Here is a 23389-nt window from a genome sequence, read left to right as displayed (position 1 = left end):
ATGCATGAAGACATTTATTCAGGCTTTGATCTTTCTATTATATTTATGTTTTGATCATTCATCCATTACTAAGTGATAACTTATTCATTTCACATTTTCTTTCTTTACAGACAGCTTTCTTGGGACAGCGTGGTTTGATTGAGAATGATTTCCTCACAAAAGTTCTCAATGGAATGGCATTTGCAGGTTTTGTTTCAGAAAGAGGTCCTCCCTATAGATCCTGTGATCTTTTTGATGAGGTATAGTTCTTATCAAATGAATGCATTATTTACACACAAAATTAGACTAGTAGATAAAAGTAGAGAAGTAGTGTTTTAAACAGTTAATCAAAATCAAAAATATTTATTATTATGCATATCAGATCTTGATGTTTATAATGTGGATTAGAAAAATTAGAAAAAAATATAATTATTGGATGTCTCAGAAATACATAAAAATCTTGAACAACTGAGTTTTTTTTTTTTTGGCCCCGCTGTGCAGCTTGCGGGATCTTAGTTCTCTGACCAGGGATGGAACCTGTATCCCCGGCAGTGGAAGCGTGGAGTCCTAACCACTGGACTACCAGGGAATTCCCTTGAACAACTGAATTTTAAATATTTGATTAAAATCTTTTTGAAAAATTGACAGTGATTGTATAGATAGAACTTATCAGTTTTATAGAGAGAAAGATCTAAGTTCAATGTATAAATAGTTTATTTCAGACTGCAGTTACATTTAATCTATCAGTGTCTTAGAGCCATAGTTTAGCTAAGCCATTCTTTTTTTTTTTTTAACTGTTATCTTTATTTTAATCAAAGCTTGGAAAATAAAGTAGGGAAGATACAATTTCAGTTCCTCGGTAAAAGATAGAACCACAAATAAGGGTATTTTCTTAAGTACTAATCCTTGGAAAATATAGCAGATTTCAAGTAAGAATTAGCACCTTCTTTGCGTTTAGCTAAGCCATTCTTACTAATCAATAATCAGCATTTGTCTAGCTCCCTTAGGAGATACTAAGTATATTTAAGACAGATTTAGTCTCTATCTTCAAGGAATTGGCCATATAAAGGAAAAGTTAGGGCAGATGCAACTCACAATAAGGATCCTATTTTTTGCTAGTTGTGAATTTTCTTATTGTAATGCATCTTTCCATTTATCATTTAACTATGTTCATAGCAGCCCATTCTGGTGGATAGAACAATGACTCTTACTCCCATTTCAGTTTCTGGAAGAACATTATATTGGAACCAATAAATGTAAAAGTTAAATGTAAAAGTTCTTAGAAGTCTATAAAAGAAAAACACTCCTGGCACCCAAGGTAGTGAAGAATAGTAATAGTGATCATATTATGCTTCTGGTGGTCTTATTTTATATAGAGAAGTTAGGAATCAAGGTTTTAAAGATGCTTGGTTCAGAGAAGGGTCTTTTATTCTCTGTAAAGATAGTTAAGTAAGGTAAGAATGAAAGAAAAGGCATATGTTTTAGTTCTGAGTATGGAGATCTGCACCAAATGCTTTACTTAATAATAACACAAAGCATGTGAAGATCTAGGAGAGATTGCCCTGAGGTGGACAATTTTTTCTGATCACTGTTGATCTCTGATTCTCTAATATGATTGATCATTGATTATCTAATACTAACATATACCAGCCTTTAGATCTTGAACTAAGTAATTGATACATAATGTTTTATGTGGATGAATTAGGTGCTCCCCAGGGTCCTTTCTAGCGCCTATGCTTTATTAGTCTCTGAAGCATTCTAAATAGTAACATTGGTTTATGTACCCTTTGCTTTCTATCCAAATTCCTTTAGTAGCTCTCTCTAGCATCTTCATCACAACTAATAACCCAGATTGATTACTTCCAGAAAACTTGCTTGCCGGCTTGCCACAGCCTCTGACTGTATTTGTAACTGCTTCCCTTGTCTGAAGTGCTCTCTTTCTCCTTTTCAGTCCATTTTCGATACTCTTCTCATATCTCACCACCTCCTCCAGACTTTCCCAGAGTAGAGGACTCTGAGAGCCACTAGTCTGCATTAGCCTTTATTTTATGTCTCTAACTTTATATGGCAACTTGTCTTTTATTATGTTCATTTATATACTTAAGGGATAGATAGATAGATAGATAGATAGATGGATGGATGGATAGATTGATTCTTCAGTTTGGAAACAATGATAAGGCAAGGACTCTGTGTGAGATTCCTATTGGGTCTCCCCTTAGTGTTCATCCAGTTCTGTGTTCTGTCTACAGTGATGATTTTTGATGTCTTATTGATGATGTTACTTGAAAACCAGTTATTTGTATGTTTACTTCAGTCAAGGGCTTAAAAAAAATGGGACACCAGACCTAAGTAATTTCTTCTTCTACCCTCTTTGGCCATTTAACTGGTTTGCAGGGGAATGTGCTTTTAGGAAAATTACACTTGCTCCTGGGAAAGGGATCCTTGTTTTCATTTAGCCAAGGGCAGCCTACCACACACAAGGCTTATGGAGCTTGGAGTGACAGCTTGCACTGTGTGTTGTCTTGTCCCCACACTCCCATCAAATAGACCTGCTAGAAGGAAAGAAACGTTTGACTTTCTTTGGCAATCCTTCTGAATCCTGGCCTAGAAGAGGTGGAGTCATAGTTTTATATGTCTGCTCCAGTGAATCTATTAGTTCCTTGCATGAGAATTCCTACATTATACCCTTAAAAAAAAATCCATCTGTTTACCTCCTCCCTATACCTCATTTTTTCCTGTCAGTACTCTTTGCTCTACTTCAAGTGTACACACTAGCACAGTTCTCCCAGTAAGTTAGTTGGTTAGGAAATGGATCAGAGTTTATAAAATTTGAGAACTAGAAGGAACCTAAAGGTCATCTTGTTCTTCCGTCTTATTTTAGAGATGAAGAAACTGAAGCTCAGGAGTTTTAATGACTTGTTTCAAATCATGCTGTTAGCATGCTAGGACTAGAGTGACCCAACTTGAACATTTGGTTCATATTTTGTGAGTTAGGGAAATGTTTGAAGACTTTCTGACCATCTGAAATTCTGTGAGAGAATTCTCTGAGTGAGGCCTGGAGAATGAGAGAAGAATCTGAGTTCCAGAAATGACTTTTTCCAAGACCCTAAATCAGCAGAGAGAGACCACCAGAACATGCAAGGGCTTGACTGACTCTGTAACTGTAAAATAGAGGCAAAACACAGTAAAAATCTAAAACAATTTGTTTTAATAATAGTATACATTTTGGATGCTTTCTGGTTTGCAAATTGTGTGAAATTTTCACACAGTTTTCTATATTCAGCATATTTGGGAGTTGATGTTTTACCATTTGATTCTTTTTCCAAGTTGGTAGCTTTTGAAGTAGAGCGAATTAAAGTTGAAGAAAATAACCCAGTGAAGATGATAAAGCATGTCAGAGAACTTGCTGAGCAACTATTCAAAAATGTAAGTAAGTGTATTTATTTAGACAGCCATTAATTTTAAAAGTATTAATAAAGTATTTTGTTTGAAAAATTAAAAAGCTTTGTATTCCTAGTGATTATCTCTTTTGTTCTGATTTAAAACCTTTGGGACTATGAGTTACAAGATATTACAGTTGGTACTGGGCATCAAAATAGACCTCACTTTTCAAAGTGATTTTCCTGTCAATTGCTCTATTACAAAAACATATTAGTCACAATTTTCCAGTTTGTCATTTGCCTTCATTGTGATTTTCATTTAGGTCTCTGTCTTCTTAAGAGTGTATTGAACATTTTTGAGATGTAAAGATTAGACTCATTGGAAACCAGAACTGCTTCAGACAGAATTGACCAATTTACTCTGCTCTAGCTTTGTACAGTGATTGTCCACTGTATCAGGAAAAACTTTGAGTTGTATTGTTTTGAACATATAGGGAGTGAAAAGCGAAAGAAAGAAAGAAAGAAAACTGTCAGGTGACTACAGAAACTCAAGGGTGAAAATATTCCCTGAGAGAAGAAATACAATAAGTTAAAAAGACTGGAATGTGGTAAAATATGCATTTGGATACCAGGAAAGAAGAAAACCTAAGATGCACACAGAAAAGTGGATTGTGGCTAATGATATCTCCTGCGTGTGAAGCTTTTCAGAGTTGAATCTTTTTACTAAGTAAAGGGAAGTAAGTGGGAAGTATGGTTTTCCAGGGGAAAGTTGAGGGAAGATGCATTTTAAAGGAAATACAGTTAAGAAAGATTTTGGGTCAGTATACTGGTATTGTATAACTTCATTATTTGAATAGGTGGACCTTTTTGGATGTTGGATCATTAGTCAGTGCTTTGTCACATCCATTCGAAATCTGAGAACCAATTGGATAAAAACATGAATACTAAACTGTGTTTCTTTGTTTCATATTATTCAGTTATTTATGAATTTTATTCCTGAAGTTATTTTAAAATTTATCCCTTGGACTGATATCCTAAATTCCACATTTATAACTGTGTCCAATATAATAAATCTGTTTCTTGATTAGTATGCTGAAACTTAAAAAAGAATTCTGTCAGAAGGAAAACTTGTGTTCTGTGCTGGTCTTTGCCATTTATTGTCAATATGATGGCTGTATAGAACGAACGTGTAGCGTGATCACATGAGAAAATTCTGTGGACGTATTGTAATAATAATAAATATTGAGTGTTCAGCACAACGTGCCAGGCATGGAATTAAGCACTTTACATACATCATCTCTAATCCTTATAACGATGTAAAATAGGTGTCATTATCCCCATTTTACTGGGAATAATTGGCTCAGGATCATATGGTTATTAAGTGATTGAATCCAGATTTTAAATTCAGGAATTTTCCTCTATCCAGTTCCTAAGACTATCTTCTTTCACTCCATTAGGCTGGCTCATCTCCAATTGGAAAAATAGTGGTACTTCCAAAGGCTGACTTTATACTTTTTTCTTTATAAAGCTCTTTAATGTATTTTCTCATTTGACTTGAAAATGGCCCTGTGAGGTAGATAGGGCAGGTGTTGATATGTGAGGAAATTGAAGATTAGAAAGGTTTTTTCCTGGCCTACTAGGAGTGATTTATTTATGGATCTCAAAGAATAGCAAAACATCAAATGGGAATCAGTGTTTGAGACTCTGGGACTGATCCCTTTAATAACTGAATATCTATTTCTTGCATTTTTACAAGACTGTTCCAGAACTGCAAAATTGTATAGCCAGTAAGTGACCAGAGCTGGGGTTGTGACCCAGGTTTGTCTCTGTCACAGGACAGAATATGCAGTGTATGTAAGGGAGTGTGCCAAGCCATTGTGATGCAAAAACAAAGTAACTGAAATATAATGATAGCTTAAATGTAATCTGTAACTTAAATTTAATGATACGTAGCTTACACTAAGCCAAAACAAAACTGAAAACTGCAATAAAATAAATATCTAGTAATTATATGTTCTTAAGGGTGATTGTAAAACACAAACAGCCCCCATCCTATAGAATAGCACTTTTAAAGTGATCATCGTGAGGGATGTATTACTAGGTAAGATATGGAAATCGCCCTTCAAATGTACTCTGCATTTCTTGAGCCCTTGCTGGGCTTTTTCCCTTCCACAGTCTAATTCTGTTCCATTTAAGTTAATCAAATTTGTTCATTCAGTATGTATATTAGGTACCTACTAGTTCCAGGCATTTTCTAGGTACATGATTCCACTAATATCCTTGAGAAGGGGATACACATACATGATGAATGAGTAATGAGTATTTGAGAATATTCCAGTGGATTATCATCAGACTTTATGAGATTCCTTCCAGTTCTGTGATTCTAAATCCATGATGGTCCTAAAGTAAATACAAAGTTTTTTCTGAAGTAAATACAAAGTTTTATCTGAAGTAGATACAAAGTTAAAAACAGACATGATGGTAAAGTTACTTTCTTGGGTTGTACAGGAAGTTGAGGGGAGGGAGGAAGGATGGTCTCAATGCAAGGAAAATAATCCAGATGGTTCTATTTTTAACTAGTCTTTTTTTTTTTTTATCACATTTCTAAAATTCCCTTTTGGTAAGCAAAAACCAACCATATAATTTGACTGTTTCCTTATTATTGGGTTAGAATTGAGACCTGGTGATTCCATTCAGATGTTTGTAAATATTTTATTGCACTGAAGTCTGGTATGTGTATCTAGCCTCTCTCTTTCACTTCCCTTTGAAGTACCTCAAAAACAAACGTTAACTGTCCAGTTTCTTATCATCATTCCCTTATAGTGCTTTTCAGTGAGTAGGGATGAATTGTAGGAATGTGAGTAGACCTGAGTAGGATGAATTGCAACGGGGTTTAGCTGCTCTTTTAACTTTCTGAAGCTTCCTAAATAATTAAGAAAAGGGTTTGGTGAGTTTGGTGGAGAAGGGAAAGGGAAGGTGGAATGAAGACGAAGGAAAGGAATAAATCCATTAGAGACAAATGTGTATGTGTTGGCAAAGTTATACCATGAAGATTTTTATTGGCCATACATTGGTACAGCTTTTCTTTCCATGCCGGGTTGATAATACTGTGTCTGCCTACTTTGGCTATCAGAATTCTTGATGTCTACATGACAGCACATGTAGCTACTCACCTGCTCTTTCTCTGTGATTCTTGGTATACACTTATAAAAGACAACTAGCTGAATGCAAAATGAGAATATTAGGATAGGTCAGATCAAGAGCTTTATAAACATCTGTTCCAAGGCAGCAAGAAATCAATTGGACATGTGTTTTACTGTTTTACGTAGTGCAGTTTTTCTAATTTGTTTTTCATCTGCGGTAGTACATAAACATTTGCTAGACTGTGTAATTTGTTTTCTTAAAAATTAAAGGAAAAATGAGAGGACTTGGACTTTCTTATAAAATAATATGAGATTTCTGTTTGTGCCTAATAAGTATTTCATTGCCCAATGTTGAAACAAATAAGTCTGAAAACTAATGAGAGAACAAAGCCCAAATGCAGGAGTAGCCATTCTAAATCACATAAGATCTGTTCCCTTTACATTTCTGCAGAAAGTTAATTTCACTCCCAGGCACATTCAGTCTACACTGATGATATTTGTACTCTTTGCCAACTGTGAATAAAGGGGTTTGTTTTTGTTGTTATAGGAAGGAAGTAAAATATTACAGTCATCTTTCATCTTAAAAAGTCAAAACATAAACAACTTACTTAGATTGTTAGGATGAAATGAGGCCCCCACCCCAAAGCGTAAAAATCAGATTCCTTCCTCCACCCTGTCTGGTTTGCTTGTCTATTTTCAGTCGGGTTTACCATGGTGTAATCTACAGGTAGTAAGATTTACCCTTCTTAACGTGCGGTTTGATGGGTTTTGGTAAACGAATGAGTTTTGCGGCCACCGCCACCACACTGAGGGCGTAGAGCATTTCTGTCGCCCCAAGTTTCTTCTTAATGCTCCCTTAGAGTCACATCGCTCTGCCACTTCAGACTCTTGGCACCTGATCTGTTTTCTGTCTCTGTAGTTTTTGCTTTTTCCATAATGTCATGACATAGTTTTTCGAGTCTGGTTTCTTTCTCTTAGAATAATGCATTTCAGACTCATCCATGCCACTGCATGTATGTCATTCCTGTTTATTGTTGAGCAGTACTCCATTGTATGGTTATACCAGAGTTTTATTTATCTGTTGAGCAAATGAAGGACAGTATTGGCAATTATGAGTAAAACCACCCTAAACATTTGCACAGGTTTTTGTGTGAACTTGAATATTTTTGCTCCTGAGTTAATATTTAGGAGTAGGATGCTGGAAAAATGGTAGCAAAATGTTATCTCTGTAAGAAACTGCCAGACTGTTTCCTTAAGTCTATACCATTTTTGCATTCCCGCCAGCAATATTTGAGTGTTCTGTTTGCTTTGTGTCTTCACCAACAGTTGGTATCCTCAGTTGTTTTTTTGTTTTGCTTTGTTTTTAGCCATTTTAATAGGTGTGTGGTTTTATCCTTTTATGGCTTTAATTTGCATGCCAGCGGGTGAGTGAGAGTATTAGGTCTCCTAGCTAGTCACTTTGTGCTTTCTTGGTACTTGTAAAAAGACTTGTCTTAGACCATGAAGCCTCCGTCTAGAGTCATGAATTAGAGCAGTTGTTCTAACAGGGGCAAACTCTGTACCCCCAGAAATTTGTCAGCGTCTGGAGACATTTTTTGGCTGTCCCAACTAGAAAGGGTATACTAGTAGCATCTAGTAAGTAGAGGCCAGGGATGCTTCTAAACATCTTACAGTATACAAGACACCCACTTTTCCCTGCCCCCCACCACCAAACAAAGAATTATCTAGCCCAAAATGTCATTAGTGTCAAGGTTAAGAAACCCTGAATTAGGGCAACCAGCACATTACATATTGAAGTCATATACCAAATTTCTTTGTATTAAGGATGAGACATTAATTCTATTAGGTGATCATTGAAAGACCTGTGAGGATGGAAAATTGAGAGTGTTTCTTTCCATCAAACATGTTCACAGCCAGGCAACTCTAAAAAGTCCAGTTACATTTTTTCAGTGTTTAACGATTTAGTCCAATTGATAGTATTGGTTTCGGCTGTATTTAAAAGGATTTTTAAGAATTTGTGTAACACAGGTCTAGGTATGATTGGTGCACATTAAATAATTATTAAATACCTAAATTAATATGGGAAACTTGGTAAACCCTGACAAGGTCACATTGATTTGTCATTCATTGCTGAGACCAATGTGTTGGAAGAAATTTTTTTTCCCAGTGTGCCTACTTTGAATTTCCAGTAGGGTTTGGGGCTTTTTGTTTTGTCTTGCTTTGCTTTGCTTTTATTTGAAGTGCTTTATCAGCCTTGTTTTTTGTAAGCCCTAAGCATATTCTCATTTAGCTTGCCAAAAAAAAAGAGAGAGAAAAGAAAAATCCATGTTTCCAGACCAGATGGTGTGTGTGTCATTTTTTCAAGTCTGAGAAAATCATTATACCTCCCATTGCTATAGTATACTCTAAAAGCAGGATTACAGAACCCACTTCTTGAAAATCATTATCCAACTTTAAAATTCCCTCTAAATGATAGTGCATTTTGCCAGCTTTCTTGTTGCTTTGGACAGAATTATGTTCACCATAAGTATGTAGTTGTCTAAGTCCTTGGTTATTACTTTATATTTGCACTTCTCTAAAATCAAAGATGAATATTTGGCTGCTTTTTTGTTCTGTTGGAAAATAATGCATTTCCTTATTTCAACACGGAGATTCAACAATGAAATTGGGCTGCGGTTTTTAATGAGCTCAGTAATCTTCAAGGGATTGATCTAAACGCATTTGGAGTTACAAATTATAGCATGTTTCCAAGAACATGCAGAGTTCAACGAGCCTTAAAATGTCTCATTTCTGCTATCTTCTCAGAAGTCATTATGTGACTAAGGTGGGTGTGAGGTGGTGAGTGTGGTCCTTTATATTTACCATACTGCCCGCTAGAGGGCAGCAGCGTACAAATACGGCCGCCAGAAAACCAAATAGTACTAGATCTTGGAGCATGAGCCTTTTTTGAATTTTCTAAACACAGCTGAATATATTATCATTTAGTAACTTTAGCCCATAATCTGAATTTTTATGAAGACTATCTGTACAGCTAAAGGATAGCCTCAGCTTTGAACTTTGTTTTAAAATCATTTTTTAGAATGCTTATTATTCTGAATTGTATATGGATTTGGTTTACAATATTTCAAATTGCTTATGAGAAAAAAAATACTATTAGTGACAAATAGCTATATCTTTTCTTTAATAAGTGATTTTTATTTAAACCCTCATTGAGTACTATTATTGTTGTCATTGTTGTTAAAATATAAGTAGCTGGTGATATGATGGGAACCCTGGGAGAAAGAGGTGGTTTTAGTTTCAGAGGCATGGTGTCATGCCATAGAATATGCAGTGACTAAACATTTTTCAAATGAATATACTCTAAACTTTCAGAAAAGAGCTTTCAGATTTATTCTGGGGAAGTGTGTGTGTGTGTGTGTGTGTGTGTGTGTGTGTGTGTGTGTGTTGTAAAGCTTTCCTATAACAACTTGTTCCACCCTCACAAGAACCTTGTGAAGTAGGTATTATATTATTATCTTCCTTACAGATGAGGAAACTAAAACCCAAGTGGTAAGAGAATTGATACTGCACCGGGTCACGCTACTAATGAGTGGCTAAGCTAGGATTTGACCCGGGCTGTCTGATATCAGAGACCATGAGCTAAAATTACTTTGTTGTATTACCTTCTCTCATTGAATTGTCTAACTTTTCCTTCTGAATTATAGTGTTTCCTGTCTCTATCACATTTTCACATATAGTCCTGCTTCTGGGCTTCTCTATTCCATTAGCCCTTTAACCCTTCAGTGATGCCAGTTACTATACTGTATTAATTATTAAAGGTTTGCATAAATTTTGATATCTGGAAAGTTTGACTTCTCTATTTACTCTTCTTCAGAATTGCCTTGACTGTTTTTGGATCTTTGATCTTCCTTACAAAGTTTAGGATGAATCCATAACATTACAGAATTTTGATTAGAAGCAATCAATATGTGTATCTTTATTTTTCTAAACCACCTTAAGTCATTTTTGGAGCAAGAGAGAAGAATACATAGTAAGAGAGAGAGAAAATATACTAGAAAAGATACTGGCACCACTAAGAAGATTTCTACTTTTATTTTTCCATTTTTTCAAATTTGTTTTAATGAATATTATTTATATCATAGGAAGTATATTTAAAGTTTTTATTTTATTATAAAGAAAATAAGTATAGATAGAAATGGAAGTAGTGAAGAATGTACTTTAAATGATTCAAACTCAAAATCCACATGAATTACCTCCCCCTCCTGAAAGAAATATCTGCCCAATGGGTATTAGAAAGTTGATATTTATAACTTTTGAGAAGACGAGGTATCTTAGATATTGTGCCTAAAGAACAGAGAAAAAACATGCTGCTTTTGGAAAAGGGCAGTTTCAGAAATTCTGGGCTAGTGATATTGGTGTTAATCCAGGTGTAATTTTGGAACAGTTTTTTCAACATATAGTTTAGAAAGTGGTGATTGTGAAGACTTGGCATAGGAATTTACTTATTTTTTCCTGTCTTTGCTGACAATATAAGGGGAAAATACAAAGTGTGTATGAGGGCTGCTTTGGCAAGAACAAGTTTTCAATCTGATTTCACCTTCTCAGGAACCTTTTAAGAAAAGCGTAAGTACAGGCATACCTCAGAGACATTGTGGGTTCAGTTCCAGACCACTGCAGTAAAGCGAATATCACAATAAAGTGAGTCACACGCATTTTTTGGTTTCTCAGTGCATATAAAAGTTGTGTTTACACTGTACTGTAGTCTGTTAACTGTGCAATAATAGTATTTGTGTCTAAATAAACAATGTACATGCCTTAATTTAAAAATACTTTTTTGCTAAAAAATGTTAACCATCATCTGAGCCTTCAGCAAATCATAATCTTTTTGTAATAATAACATCAAAGATCCCTGACCACATATCACCATAACAAATATAATAATGATGAAAAAGTTTGAAATATTGTTAGAATTACCAAAACATGACATAGAGACACAAAGTTAGCAAATACTGTTGGAAAAAATGGTGCCAGTACTCTTGTTCGACACAGGATTGCCACAGACCTTCAATTTGTAAAAAACCTAGTATCTACGAAGCACAATAAAGTGAAGTGCAATAAAACAAGGTATGCCTGTATATACTTAGGCAAAGTTATTTATCCAGCATCACATAATGAGCAGAGCAAAAACTAGAACCCAGGCTTTTGACACTTAAAGGAGTATTATTTCCATTGTATTGCTGAGATATGCTCCCTATATCATCTGCTGTGGTCTGGGTCTGGGTCAAATAACCAAAGAGAATTGTGGGGAGCAGCTCTGGTAGATGATGAGAGTTGGCCATTTTAACTGTCCAGAGAATGTATAGGGCAGTATTGAGCCTAATGTACAACGTGAATAACACAGGTTCAGGAGGAAAAAGAAATTTTCTGGTTGCAAAGAATAATAAATGCAAGAATTGGTCTAAGAATGATTGTATAGCAGCCTTCTTTTGTGTGTGTGTGTGTGGTATGCGGGCTTCTCACTGTTGTGGCCTCTCCCGTTACGGAGCACAGGCTCCGGACGCACAGGCTCAGCGGCTCCACGGCATGTGGGATCCTCCCGGACCGGGGCACGAACCTGTGTCCCCTGCATCAGCAGGCGGACCCTCAACCACTGCACCACCGGGGAAGCCCCTATAGCAGCATTCTTTAGAGAACTTTGTAAAAAGGATGGATTCCACTCTGCCCGTAGTATTTGAAATATAATTCTACTTAAGTGGTAGCTGGATAAAAGTCCATGCCAGCCCTAAGGGTCTATGAAAATATTAACTGACACAATTAATTTAATTACTGCAATTCTAATATGTGTTCAACATTGTGTCCCACTCATTAGCATACAGTAGGAAGTAGTTTAGGGTGCCTGCTATGTGCCAGGCAGTTTCTAGATGCAATATGTATACAGCAGAGGATAAAAAAAATAGTTTATAATTGATCAAAATGTCTGTCCTCTTGAGTTTCATTTTAATGAGAAAAGGACAGACAATAAACAAGTTAAATAGAATTTGTAGTATGTGAGAAGGTGACAAGGAAAATATAGTAAGGGGGATAGGGACTGTGTTGGGGGGTGTCATTTTAGATAGGGTGGGCACGAAAGGTGGCATTTGAGCAAAGACATGCAGGAAAAGAGAGAGGGTGCTGTACAAACTGGTGGGAGACAGGCATTCCAGGCAGAGGGAACAGTTAAGTGTGAAGACTTTGAGGCGGGAATTAGAAGGCCTGTGTAGCAGGAGCAGAATGAATGAAGGAAACAGTAGTAGGGCACAGTCATATAGAGAAGCCATATCTTGTAAATTATTGTAAGAACTTTTGGTTTTACTCTGAATGAGATGAAGAGCTATTTGAATGAACAGAGTAGTTAGGTGATGATTTGACATTTTAACTAGATCACTCTGTCTGCGGTGTTAAAAATAGAGTGAGGGTAGGAGCAAAGGGTGGAGCAGGGAGACTGGTTAAGAGAATGTTCTGTAGCAACATGAGAGATATTGGCTTGAACCAAGATGTATTGAAAAGTGGTCAGGTTATAAACGTATTTTAAAGGCAAAGTGTAAAAGGTTTGCAGAGGAATGGATAATTCGGTATTAGAGAAAGGCATTAATGATTAAGCTTTTCACCGGAGTGATTGGAAAAAATAAATATGCCATTTACTGAAGTGGGGAAGACTGTAGAAAGCAGATTTGGAGGAGGTGAATATTAAGTGCTCCATTTTGGACATATATTTACAATGTTATTTTAAATCCAGATGGAAACACTGTGTGCAGGTGGTTGAATATACAGGTATGGAGTTCAGGAGGAAGCTCATTTGGAGATAAAAATTTGTGAATCATTGGTGATTTATGGTTTAAAGATAAAAGACTGGAAGTTATCACCAAGAAAGTAAGTGTAATTAGAAAAGTGGCCCATGATCTGAGCCCTGGGGTATTCACATAGTTAAGAGATTAGGGAGATGAAAAATAAACAAAGATGTAACAAGACGACCTAGAAACCAAGTGAAGAAAGTGTTCCTTGAAGAGGAAAAAGAGTGATCAGCTGTATCAGATGCTGCTGGTAAATCATGTAAGAAGTAAGATTCCAATACTCTGTATTTTATGGCATATATTTGAATGTATGTACAGTGTCTCATCTCTCTGATTTCAGTTTCTGGCTGACAATCTGCCATTGTTCTTTTAACTTTGGAATCATTTTACGTATGTTTCATATCGCAGGAAAATCCAAACCCTCATATGGCGTTTCAGAAAGTTCCACGTCCAACAGAAGGATCCCACTTGCGAGTTCATATTCTTCCTTTCCCAAAGATTAATGAAACTCGGGTACAGGAATTAATACAGGAAAATCTTGCCAAGAACCAGAATGCACCTCCTGCTTCAAGAGTGGAAAAGAAATGTGTTGTGCCTGCAGGTCCACCTGTTGGTATGTATTTGTCCATTTATTTGTTTTAAAACTAAACCTTTTGAGGACTTCCCTGGTGGTCCAGTGGTAAAGAATCCACCTTCCAATGCAGAGGACGTGGGTTCGATCCCTGGTCGCAGAACTGGGATCCCACATGTCACGGGGCAGCTAAGCCCGCGCGCCACAACTACTGAGCTCACGTGCCTCAATGAGAGAGCCCAAGTGCTGCAAACTACAGAGCCCACGCGCTCTGGAACCCCTGTGCCACAACTACAGAGCCCACGCACCCTGGAGCCTGTGTGCCACAACTAGGGAGAGAAAACCTGAATGCCACAACTAGAGAGAAGCCCGTGCACTGCAACGAAGAGCCTGCGCGCTGCATTGAAAGATCCCGCATGCCTCAACGAAGATCCCATGTGCTGCCACTAAGACCCGACGCAACCAAAAATAAATAATAAATAAATCTTAAAAGGAAAAAAGTAAACCTTTTATTAAGATATAAGACACAAAAACAGAAATGCACAGCTTGATGAGTTTTCACAAAGTGAACAAATTCGTGCAACCAGAATCAGCACTATCAATACCTAGAAACACTTTTCCATTCAGTACCCCTCACAGGGTAACGATTAGCCTAACGGCTCCCACTGTGGAATCTTCTCTTTTTTAAAAATAGCTATATTGAGATGTAATTCACATACCATAAAATTCACCCATTTAAAGTGTGCCATTCAGGATTTCCTTGGTGGCGCAGTGGTTAAGAATCCGCCTGCCAATGCAGGGGACACGGGTTTGAGCCCTGGTCCGGGAAGATCCCACATGCCGTGGAGCAGCTAAGCTTGTGCGCCACAACTACTGAGCCTGCGCTCTAGAGCCCGTGAGCCACAACTACTGAAGCCCACGTGCCTAGAGCCTGTGCTCAGCAACAAGAGAAGCCACCGCAATGAGAAGCCTGCACACCACAACTAGAGAAAGCCCGTGTGCAGCAGCAAAGACCCAACGCAGCCAAGAAAAAAAAAAGTGTGCAATTCAGTGGTTTTTAGTATCTTCACAGAGTGCATTTTCACTTTCTAATTTCAAACATTTTCATTCCCCCAAATAGAAACACCCATACCCATTAGCAGTTACTCCCCACCCCACCCCCAAAACCACTCCTTCCCCAGCTTTAGGCGGTAATCTACTTCCTGTCTTTATAGATTTGCCTATTTTGGACATTTTATATAAATGGAATTGTACAATATGTGATCTTTTGTGATTGGCTTCTTTCATGTAGCATGATATTTTCAAGGTTCATCCATGTAGCATGTGTAGTACTTCATTGCTTTTTGTGGCTGAATAATATTCCATTGTATGGGTATGTATCACATTTTGTTATCCATATATCAGTTGATGGACATTTGGGTTGTTTCTACTTTTTGGCTACTAATAATAGTGCTGCTGTGAGCGTTCATGTGTAAGTTTTTGTGTGGACATATGTTTTCAGTTCTGTCAGGTAAATATCTAGGAGTGGAATTGTCAGGTTATACGATAAGCCTGTGTTTAATGTTTTGAGGAGCTGCCAGGCTATTTTCCAAAACAACCACACTATTTTACATTCCTACCAGCAATGTATGGCATTCTGGTTTCTCCACATCTACTAATGTAGAGTATCTTCTCATGTGCTTATTGGCCATTTTTATATCTTTTCTGGAAAAGAAGTGTCTCTGTTCAGATCCTTTGCCCATTTTTTTTTTTTTTTTTTTGTGGTACGCGGGCCTCTCACTGTTGTGGCCTCTCCCGTTGCGGAGCACAGGCTCCGGACGCGCAGGCTCAGCGGCCATGGCTCACGGGCCCAGACACTCTGCGGCATGTGGGATCTTCCCGGACCGGGGCACAAACCCGTGTCCCCTGCATCGGCAGGCGGACTCTCAACCACTGCGCCACCAGGGAAGCCCCCCTTTGCCCATTTTTAAATTGAGCTATTTGTCTTTTTGTTTAAGAAGTCTCTGTATGTTCTGTATACAAGTCCCTTATGAAACATGTTAATTTGCAAATATTTTTTCCCATTCTGTGCATTGTCTTTTTTTTTTTTTTTTTTTTTTTTTACTGATTTTTATCTCTTCTTTTTCTTCAGCTATTGCGGGAGATGTGTTAAAGTCTCCCATGATAAATAATAGAATTGCCTAGTTCTCATTTTAGTTCTCTCCATTTTTTCTTTATGTATTTTGAAATTGATTTGTTATATGCAAATATATTTACAAATATTATAGCATCCTGGTGATTGACCCCTTAATCATATGGAATGTCCTGCTTTGTCTCTAGTAACACTTCTTGGCATAAAGTGTACTTTGAGTTTTATACGGCTAGACCAGCCTTCCTTTGGTTAGTGTTTGTATGGTTTATCGTTTTTTTTTTTTTTATTTTCAAATTCTGGGTCCTTATAATTAAGGTATGCCTCTTGTAAGCAGCATGTGAGGGTTTTTTTCCTCCAGTTTGACTATTGTAGTATATTACTTGTATTTAGCTCATTTATATAAATATAATTACTCATACAGTAATGGCTTTAATATAATTTACTGGGTTTTTTCTATTTGATCCTCTTGTTTTACATTTTCCCCTGCTTTCTTTCATTCTTTTCGATTAATAAATTATTTTCTATTCCATAATTTATATCTGTTAACTTGTTATTTATATACGTTTACTGTTCTTTTAGAGGTTTACTTCAGGACTATAGCATACATCCACTTTTGTCTGTTCAGCTCTCAACAGAAACTTTGCTGGTCAACCTGGCCATCTGCCAGAATCAAGCCCAGATTCTCAGCTTCCTGTCTGTACTCAATATTGGCAAATCTCTTAGGGAAAAAGTGGATGTACTTGTTAACTTACCTCTTTGGTCTTTTCCTTTCTCTGGAATTTTAGGTCCTCTAATCCATGTGTTTCTGTAGCACTCTGATATATTTAAATAGATGGCTTTTGCATTTTATCTTACTTTTATGTAATTGTTCCTGGTGGGAGTTTTAGTTTGTTACAAACTGTTCCATCATACTTGGAAGTGAGTGAAATTTTATTATTAAAATTCCGGGATAATAATATATTAATTATTTATGTTGTTTAATTATTTATTAATTATTTATGTTGTAATGTTGATAATTTATGTATCTTAACATTTATGTTATATAGTAATGTTAATATTACTTATTATTTACTTAATAATGTTAATTTGTTATTATTTCCCTAAGTAGTAACAGCTTTTACTTAAGTGTTGATTGTACTTTCACATAGAGAAGAGAATGGAGGAGAAGTAGACATGTTAGGGTAGTTATTTTTTGAAGGGTTTGGTCATTTAACTTTAATAGCCATGAGCTAGTTGAATGCTTTCTTTAAATACCCACATGAACAGATTAGAAGTTGGTTTAAATTTTAATTTGCTTGAATTGTAGCCTTGTCTCAATATTGTTTTTGTATAATCTCTTTACTTTCATTTTCAATCAGCATCAAATTCTTTTTTTAGATGCATATGGAATGTCTCATTGTAGTCAGTGAAAGAGTTACACATGACTCAGTATTTGTCCCTGCATGCACTTCCTGTAAAACTAGAATGAATGAATGAATGAACAAACGAACAAATGATGAATGAATGAGTGAAAGACGAATACAGGGACCTCTGTCCCGGTTTCTGGTTCATTTGAGTTGATCAGAATTAGGATTTCCCTTGTATTAAAATTAAAAGGTATGAATGTTTCATTTTACATGATACCCATTTAATCTGAATGTAGAATTGCTCTGTCACTTTAAGAGCCATTCACATTTTGAGAGGTTAATTAGTTTCCAGCTGTTCCTCAGAGGGACCAGAGTGTTGAAGAATACTATTCAAATGCTATTTCAAATGCTAGAAATAGCATTTGAAAGCCAAAGCCTTGGGAAGGAAGCCCTGGGGAGGTCAAATACCCACAAACCAGAGTTGTTATCAAATGTTAGAAAGCTAGTATTAGAATGCCACAACTGGGGATTTGGCCAATGCCTGATACATCAGTAACTCTTAAGTGAAGAACTTTCTTCTGGGAATGAACTAAGTCATAGTCTCCAAAGGAAAATAATAATTCCCAGATGGTAAACAGATTCATTATAAGAAAATGTGGGGTTTTTAATGGTTCATCCTAAAGAAAATTTAAAATGCTGCTAAAAAGATTTTAGAATTAAAATTTTATAAACATAGGTTAAAGATGTTACTCTCTCAATAAAGCATGTGGTCTTATTTGGAGACTGAGAAGTTTTCTACTCTAAATATAGATCAATTTCAATGTCAGTCTATGCCACTGACCTACACATGTGGGAAGCACCAGAGTGCAAAATTAAGAATGCATGTTTCAGACAGAAAAGTCATATGAAATGATCTATTTTACAGTCATGGTCATTAATGTTAATCTTACATGATTTTAAGTGATTTCAAGAAAACTACAGTAAAAACCAAGTAAGATTGATTTCCTGATTCTGATAAAGCAGTATAGTTATGTAAGATATCACCATGGGGGAAGGTGATTAAGTGCATGGATCTTCTCTGTAATAATTTGCAACTTTTTGTAAGCTTATAATTATTTCAAGATTTTTAAAAGTTTAAAAAATTATTTGAAGGATATAAAATTTCGTATTGATGAAATGAAAGGAATGCTAAGAGTAAGATATGGTGGTCTTTCTTGTTAGGTAAGAGCAGCCATAAAGTATAAGGCTTAAGAATTATTGATACTGCCTCATTTGTACAAATTATATAGTGTAGTTCTTTGTGAAATTATACTTTTTATTTGACAAATACTGCTTCAATTTATATCTTTCTAATATTCTTTTAATAAGTTAAATTTATTTTAAGTAATGTAAGCCTATGTAGTACACTAGAATTATCCAACCTTGTAAAGTTGACAGGTACTAAGTTCACAGAACTGAGAAGTGACTCTCCCAAATTTTTATAGTGATTCTTTGGCCATGATCATTTCTCTTTGTGTGCAGTGCTTCTTCAGGTCACCTGTACTCAGATTTGTAGAACCTAATTTTTTGTGGTATGTGGTTTTTCTTTGGTAATATGTTAGAAGTATCAACTTCTTTGTCTGTTAGTAGTCAGTCCTCTTACATATGAGTGTTTGCTATTTTTGTCATGATCTTGTACCCAAAATATTTTTTATCTGTTTGTTTGTTTACAATTAAAGGAAAAATTATTACCTTAAAAAAATTTACTGAGCAATGTAAATATGAATTAATTTGCCTAAGAGTTAAGTACAGTGTTAGAATCTATCCTGTGAAATTATCCTAAATAACCCATTGACTAGACTGCCACTTCACAACCTAAAAATGTAATCAAAGTGAGGAAATGAAATACTTTCAGTGTCATGTAACAAGGGAAAAAAACGCTTAAGTGTTGGTCATGTAAACAGAGTCATAAACTGTAAACAGTAATATTCCCCTTTTGTAATTGCTGAAGGAGTTTAATTTGTGTTTTCCTTATACTCCTTTACTAGTTTCAATAATGGATAAGGTGACAACAGTTTTCAACAGTGCACAGAGACTGGAAGTTGTTAGAAACTGCATCTCATTCATATTTGAAAATAAAACATTGGAGACTGAAAAGGTAATAAAATGCCATCTTTCCCAAGTAAGCATTCATCACATCCCTTTCAGATTTCTATGTTTAGCTTGCCTACTGACCGCTTCTCTGATTCAATCCCTTTTCCTTATAAAGTATCCTTTCATTGTTTTGATCATTTTAAATGAACAGTGTCTAAGATTTAAAATCTTACCCAAGCCTAATTATATGGCAACCAGAGAAGTATTGATAGTCATTTCCCCCCCCGGAACTTTTAAACATTGTTCATTAATTCTATTTTGGCATATTACTTAGAAACTTAACATCTAAAATATAATTTTATTTATTACAAAGAATCTAGTTAGAACAAGTAATGAATTATAAAAATTGTGGTATTCATTTAAATATGCCTTGTTAAAGCACATTTTCTTGCCTTCTTTAATAAAACATACTAAACATATGTAACCTTTCCTTAGTGACTCGTCATAATTCTGAACATTTATTACAAGGGGCTAGTAAAACATGTAAAATGAAGTTTTTACCCTTGCACTAAATGACCTCAAGCCTCTTTATATTTTGAGTTTTTCTGGTATCCATTTTTTTCTTATGGTTGAAGTGTTACAGACTTTCTTTTGCTTCTCTTGCTTTCAGCTTTCACAGCCTGTTTCCTGTACCCGTGGTAACAATATTAGGTCCCCCTACTCTCAGTCTTCTTCCCTTCCTTCTTCTTTGCCCCTTTGTTCTCATTTTAGGTTTTCAAAGTTAAATTATTACTTTATGTAAAGTAAATTAATTCAGCTCTAAAGGTGAAACGGAAGAGGCGTTCTTGTGGGTGATGAAGTGAAAGAATTTTAGTACATACACCTAGAGATTTCTGTTTGTTGCTCTGAGTTTTTTTCCTTCTTAATTATGCTTTTGAAATAAGAAGAGATTGCAGAATTTTCCAGTCATAAATTAAAACTGAGTAGTGATTAAGTTGCTAATCACTTGAAAAGTATAAAATCACCCATGATTCTTATCATTTTAATTTTTCCTTCTATTCTTGCCATGGAGATGTGACCAGTTATTGCAAGAACGTGTCTAAGTGTCTGTGGTTTTGACTTATAATCTGAAGCAACAGTTATTTTGGTGACCACAATTTTGATGAGTTTTTTTTAATGAAGTTTATTGTTTTTTAAATGTATCACATAAACTAGTCCTACTTATTTTCATGCTGCCTTACAAATTAAAAAATCACTATAAATCCATCTGTTTACTGTTGTCCTTAACAGTACATCAACTCTTTTCTAGCAGTTTAATTCTACTAATAACTCTGTTAAATGGTTTATAGGATACACGTGAGTTTTCAGTATGATTGAAAGTTACTTTTTTTCCAGTGGTACCTTTTGTTCATGTCTTCCTCTCTTGTCCTCAGACCCTTCCTGCTGCACTGAGAGCCCTTAAAGGAAAGGCAGCAAGACAGTGTCTCACTGATGAGCTGGGTTTACATGTTCAGCAAAACCGGGCAATATTAGACCATCAACAGTTCGACTACATAATAAGGATGATGAACTGTACTCTACAGGTAACTTTTAGTTCTTTCAGATTATCCTTCTTATTTGAGAATACTTTTTATTTTTCCAGGTGATTCAGTAATTACCAATATATCAGGTTCTTGAGCCTTCTGCACCTAATAGGATGAAGAGCCAATATCCATACCATTTCTGTCAGAAACACTTATGTATTACTTGGCATAAATATTAAGAGTTTTTTATTCTTTCTTTGTTTTTTCTTGAAAAATATTAGGTTATTTTACTAGTTCTATAAGCAAGCTTTCTGAAAATGAAAAGTCATCTTTAAAACATTCAGTAGTATATTACTTAATGTCTGTATTCATGTCAGCCCTTTTCAGTCAGTCTTCAGTTGTACTGTTAAAGCAGAGGGCAATGAATGGTGGGTAATCCAAATGATAAATGAATTACTCAGTTAAGCGTTTACTAAGTACTTTGTGTGGGTAAAGCACACAAAAAAAAATATTTCCAGTTGGCTTCAACATACATGTATTATCTTACAGAGGTAAACTTCCCACACAATAATGAGGACACAGTTTAGGAGAAGCAAATAATCTGATTTCCCTATCCTGTCCCTGTGACATTGGCATCGTATTCTTTGTAGGTGATGCAAAAATTCTTTCTTAAACTTTTTGTACAAAGAGAAAAATGTGATTAAATATTAAGATTTCAAAGACTATCTGTGGAACTCCAGAGAGATTGAGTAAAATGCATGTTAAATTCTGGTAGATTGGAAAGTGAGAATTACAGGATATAATTAATAATAACATTTGTGGATGAAAGAAGGCCTAAAGAAATGGAAAGATATACCATGTTCATGGATTGGAAGACTCAGTATTATAAAGATATCAGTTCTCCCCAAAATAATCTATAGAGTTACTGCAATTCCCATCAGAATCCCAACAGAAAGAGCAAAAGCCTGAGAATTATCAACATGCTCCTAAAACAAACGGCAAAGCCTGGGAATTGGCCTTGTCACATATCAAAAATTAGTTTAAAAGAAGACACACAAATGGCCAAAAGGTAAGTGAAAATGTGCTCCGTATCACTAATCATCGGGAAAATGCAAATCAAAATCACAACGAGATACCACCTCACATCTGTTAGAAAGGCTATTATCAAAGACACAGGGGATAATAAGTATTGGCAAGGATATGGAGAAAAAGGAACCCTTGTGCACTGTCAGTAGGACTGTAAATTGGTGTAACCACTATAAAAAATAGTATGGAGATTCCTCAAAAAATTAAAAATAGAACCATACCATATGATCCAGCAGTTCCACTCTGGGTATATCCAAAGGAAATGAAAACAGGCTATTGAAGAAGTATCTGCACTCCCATGTTCACTGCAGCATTAGTCACAATAGCCAAGATGTGGAAATAACCTAAATGTCCATCAGTGGATACATGGATACATGGATAAAGAAGATGTGGTATATATACACAATACAGTGGAATATTATTCAGCCATGAGAAAGAAGGAAATTCTACCACTTGCAATAACGTGGATGAACCCTGAAGGCATTCTGCCAAGTGAAATAAGCCAGACAGAGAAAGACAAATGCTGCATGGTATTATATGTGGAACCTTAAAAAACAAAAAAGGTCAGACTCTTAGAAACAGAGTAGAAAATGGTTGCCAGGGGCTGAGAGGTGGAAGAAATAGAAAGAGGTCGATAAGTGGTACAAACTTTTAGCTATAAGATGAATAAGGCCTGAGGATCCAAGGTACAACATGGGGACTACAATTGGTAACACTTTATTATATAGCTGAAATTGCTAAAAGAGTTGAACTTAAATGTTTTCACCAAAAAAAAAAAAAAAAAGACAGATAAATGTGTAAGGAGAGGTGTTATTTAACGGAGTTGTGGGAATCCTTTCACGATGTATACATATATCAAATCACCTCAGTGCACACTTTAAATATCTTACCATTTTATTTGTCAGTTATACCTCAATAACACTTAAGAAATTTTTAATTAGTTTAAGATTGTAGTAATTAAGACAGTGTGTGGCACAATCATAAACAAATTGGCCAGTAGAGCAGAATTTAGAGTTTATAAACAGATGTACACATGTTTGGAAATGTGATTTATGACAGAGTTGGTGTTTCAGATTAGTGACAAAGAGGTAAAAAATTCAATAACTAGTACTGGGACAGTTGGGTGACCATGTACACATAATGAACCATGTACAGGAAAAATGTACCGATACCTCACACTATACACTAAAATCAGTTTTATGTGGATTAAATATTAATACTTAAATATGAAAAGCCAACCTATATAGTCTTTCAAAGAGAATAAATGGCATAGCCTTATGACTTTGGGGGAGGGGAAGATTTGTTAAACATGGTAAAAATAGTGCCA

At 35.7% G+C, this 23389-nt stretch overlaps 1 protein-coding gene across 2 annotated transcripts in view; it reads left to right on the top strand.

Annotated features, from left to right (window-relative positions):
* SBF2 (SET binding factor 2) overlaps positions 1–23389 on the top strand; it is a 453477-nt gene that overhangs the window by 266137 nt on the left and 163951 nt on the right. For both annotated transcript variants that reach the window (XM_060018483.1, XM_060018482.1), the window contains exons 12-16: positions 111–239; positions 3307–3405; positions 13741–13945; positions 19408–19517; positions 20887–21036. In XM_060018483.1, the coding sequence (XP_059874466.1) occupies positions 111–239; positions 3307–3405; positions 13741–13945; positions 19408–19517; positions 20887–21036 (693 nt within the window). The remainder of the gene's footprint in view (positions 1–110; positions 240–3306; positions 3406–13740; positions 13946–19407; positions 19518–20886; positions 21037–23389) is intronic.

This window comes from Delphinus delphis, chromosome 8, assembly GCF_949987515.2.
Source record: "Delphinus delphis chromosome 8, mDelDel1.2, whole genome shotgun sequence".
NCBI classification, from domain to species: domain Eukaryota; kingdom Metazoa; phylum Chordata; class Mammalia; order Artiodactyla; family Delphinidae; genus Delphinus; species Delphinus delphis.
Note: the sequence above shows the minus strand (reverse complement) of the source record. Positions and strands in the feature narration are given on the sequence as shown.